The 2,171-nt window shown below is 74.7% G+C and overlaps 1 protein-coding gene across 1 annotated transcript in view; it reads right to left on the bottom strand.

Moving 5' to 3' along the window:
- Positions 1-1,773, bottom strand: part of SHD (Src homology 2 domain containing transforming protein D) — a 2,958-nt gene extending 1,185 nt beyond the window's left edge. The window contains exons 1-4 of the mRNA XM_057386755.1: positions 1,564-1,773; positions 838-922; positions 534-746; positions 31-82 (exon numbers count right to left, since the gene is read on the bottom strand). Of these exons, the coding sequence (XP_057242738.1) occupies positions 31-82; positions 534-746; positions 838-922; positions 1,564-1,773 (560 nt within the window). The remainder of the gene's footprint in view (positions 1-30; positions 83-533; positions 747-837; positions 923-1,563) is intronic.
- Between the last annotated feature and the right edge of the window lie 398 nt (positions 1,774-2,171).

Below are 2,171 nucleotides of genomic sequence, written 5' to 3'. Positions count from 1 at the left end.
CTAAGGGGACACAGGGGGGATGTCACCCACCCACGGGGACAGGGGGACAGGCTGGGCGAGTGCTCGGGGCTCTCAAAGTGCCCTGAGGGACAAACGAGTGTCTCCCACCCACCCCGGCCACCTCGGGGGATGTGACAGTGCCACAGAGCCACAAAGGGGTGTCACCCACCCACGGGGACAGGCGGGGCTCTCAAAGTGCCCTGAGGGGACAAACGGGTGTCACCCACCCACTCCGACCATCACAGGGGATGGTGACAGTGCCACAGTGCCACAAAGGGGTGTCCCAGTGCCCGGCTTGGGTGTCCCTTACTGGGATCGGGAGCGGGGTGGCACCAGGGGGTGTTGGGATCCCAGAGGGGAGATCCCACAGGGGGATTTGGGGTGGGGGCACCCCAGAATGGCACCCACGGGTGCTGGGGGACGCAGAATTGGGCACCCCACGGGCACCGGGCGATGCTGGCAGCCACGAGCGGCACCCACGGGAGCCGGGGGACACCGAGGTGACACCCGGTCACCGCTGTCACCGCTGTCACCTGCGAACGCCCGAGAGATGTGATCCTTCTTCCACTCCCAGGGTTGGTCGTACTCGTCCGCCGGTCTCTCGTCGTCGCGGGGGAGGCGACTCTGGCGGGTCGGGGCCACCCCCGGGCTGTCCCCAACCGTGTCCCACTCGTCGCACGGGGTGTCGTAGAGCTGCGGACCCCGGCGCGGCCGCACCCGCCGGCCCTCGCCCTGCCGCGGGCACCCTGGGGACGGTGGGAGCGGTTCGGGACCCCGCGGGGGTGTCGGGGTGTCACCCACCRTGTCACCCGCGGTGTCACCCGCGGTGTCACCCACCTGTGGGCTCCTCGTCGCAGCCGCTCTCGGGTGCCGGGTCCTGCTCGCCCTCGAAGGGCTCTGAGTATTCGCTCTCACCCGGGCCCTGGGGGGGTCTGGGAGGGTCGGGACCCCCAGTGTCCCCCCCGGAGGGTTCCCGGTCCCCCCGGTGCCCACCCGGGACCTTTCGGGCTCCCCGCAGCCCCCACAGGGGTGTCCCCAGCGCCGGCCCCGCTCCCGCCCACCGGGTCCCTTTGTCCCCCAGCCCCTCTCCCCTTCCCCCTCTCCCAGTGACTCCACCATTCCCAGTCGCCCCCAGTTCCCTCTCCCAGTGTCCCCAGGTCCTCCCGGGTGTCCCCTTGTCCCCCCGTCCCCCGGTTCACCGGCCCCGCTCTCCCGGTCCTCATTCCCGGCCGCTCTCCGGTTCCCGGTCCCCACGCCCGTTCCCCATCTCCCCCCGCCKCTCTCCGGTCCCCAGACCCCCCCTCTGACCGACCCCCGCTCTCCCCGCCGCCCCCTCGCACCTTCCCGACCCCCCTCCGGTGCTCCCGGTGTCCCCGCCGCCCCCCGTTTCCCTTTCCCCAGCCCCCCCCCGCTGCCCCACCGCACCCTCCGGACCCTCCGCCGCCCTCCCCGGTGCCGCCGGTCCCTCCCGCTTCGCTGCCCGGTGCCGCCGGTGCCCTCCCGGTGCTCTCCCGGTGCCCTCCCGGTGCCCTCCGGTACCCCCCCGGTGCCCCCCGCCCGTACCTGCTGCAGCCGGCGGGGGCCGCCCCCCGGCCCCGAGCCCCCCACCCGCACCAGGCGGTGGCGCGGGGAGGCGGCGGGGCCGCGGAGAGCACCGGGGGCAGCACCGGGAGGGCTCCCGGGGCCACCGGGACCGCTGTAATCGGGCTGGGGCGGGCGCGGGGGGGAGCGCCGGGCCCCCCGGCCCAGGTACTCCCGGAGCCACTTGGCCATGGCGGGGAGCGGCACCGGGAGCGGCACCGGGAGCGGCTCCGGGACCCGCCGGGACCCCCCCTCGGCCGCCGCCGCCGCCGCCGGAGCCGCTTTGTGTCGCCGCCGCCGCCGCGAGAGGCGCGGACCGGAGCCCCCGAGCCCCCCCCGCGCCCGCCTCGCCCGGGGACACCGGCACGGAGAGGGCGAGACACCGAGGGGACACCGAGGGGACACCGAGGGGACAGCGGAGGGGACACGGAGGGGACACGGGAGGGGACAGAGGGGGACAGCGACACGGCGGGAGACCGCGGGGAGCCCCGGGAGGGGTCGGTTCATCACCCACCCCCGAGTGATGGGGGGCACCGGGACTCCAAAATGACACCGGGACCCCAAATGACACCGGGACACACAAATGACAC

The sequence above is a fragment of the Malurus melanocephalus genome, unplaced genomic scaffold (genome assembly GCF_030028575.1).
Source record: "Malurus melanocephalus ecotype Western Australia unplaced genomic scaffold, MMel_1.1 scaffold_1046, whole genome shotgun sequence".
In the NCBI taxonomy this organism is placed as follows: Eukaryota; Metazoa; Chordata; class Aves; order Passeriformes; family Maluridae; genus Malurus; species Malurus melanocephalus.
The sequence above is the reverse complement of the archived record's forward strand: the minus strand, read 5'-3'. Positions and strand labels throughout refer to the sequence as shown.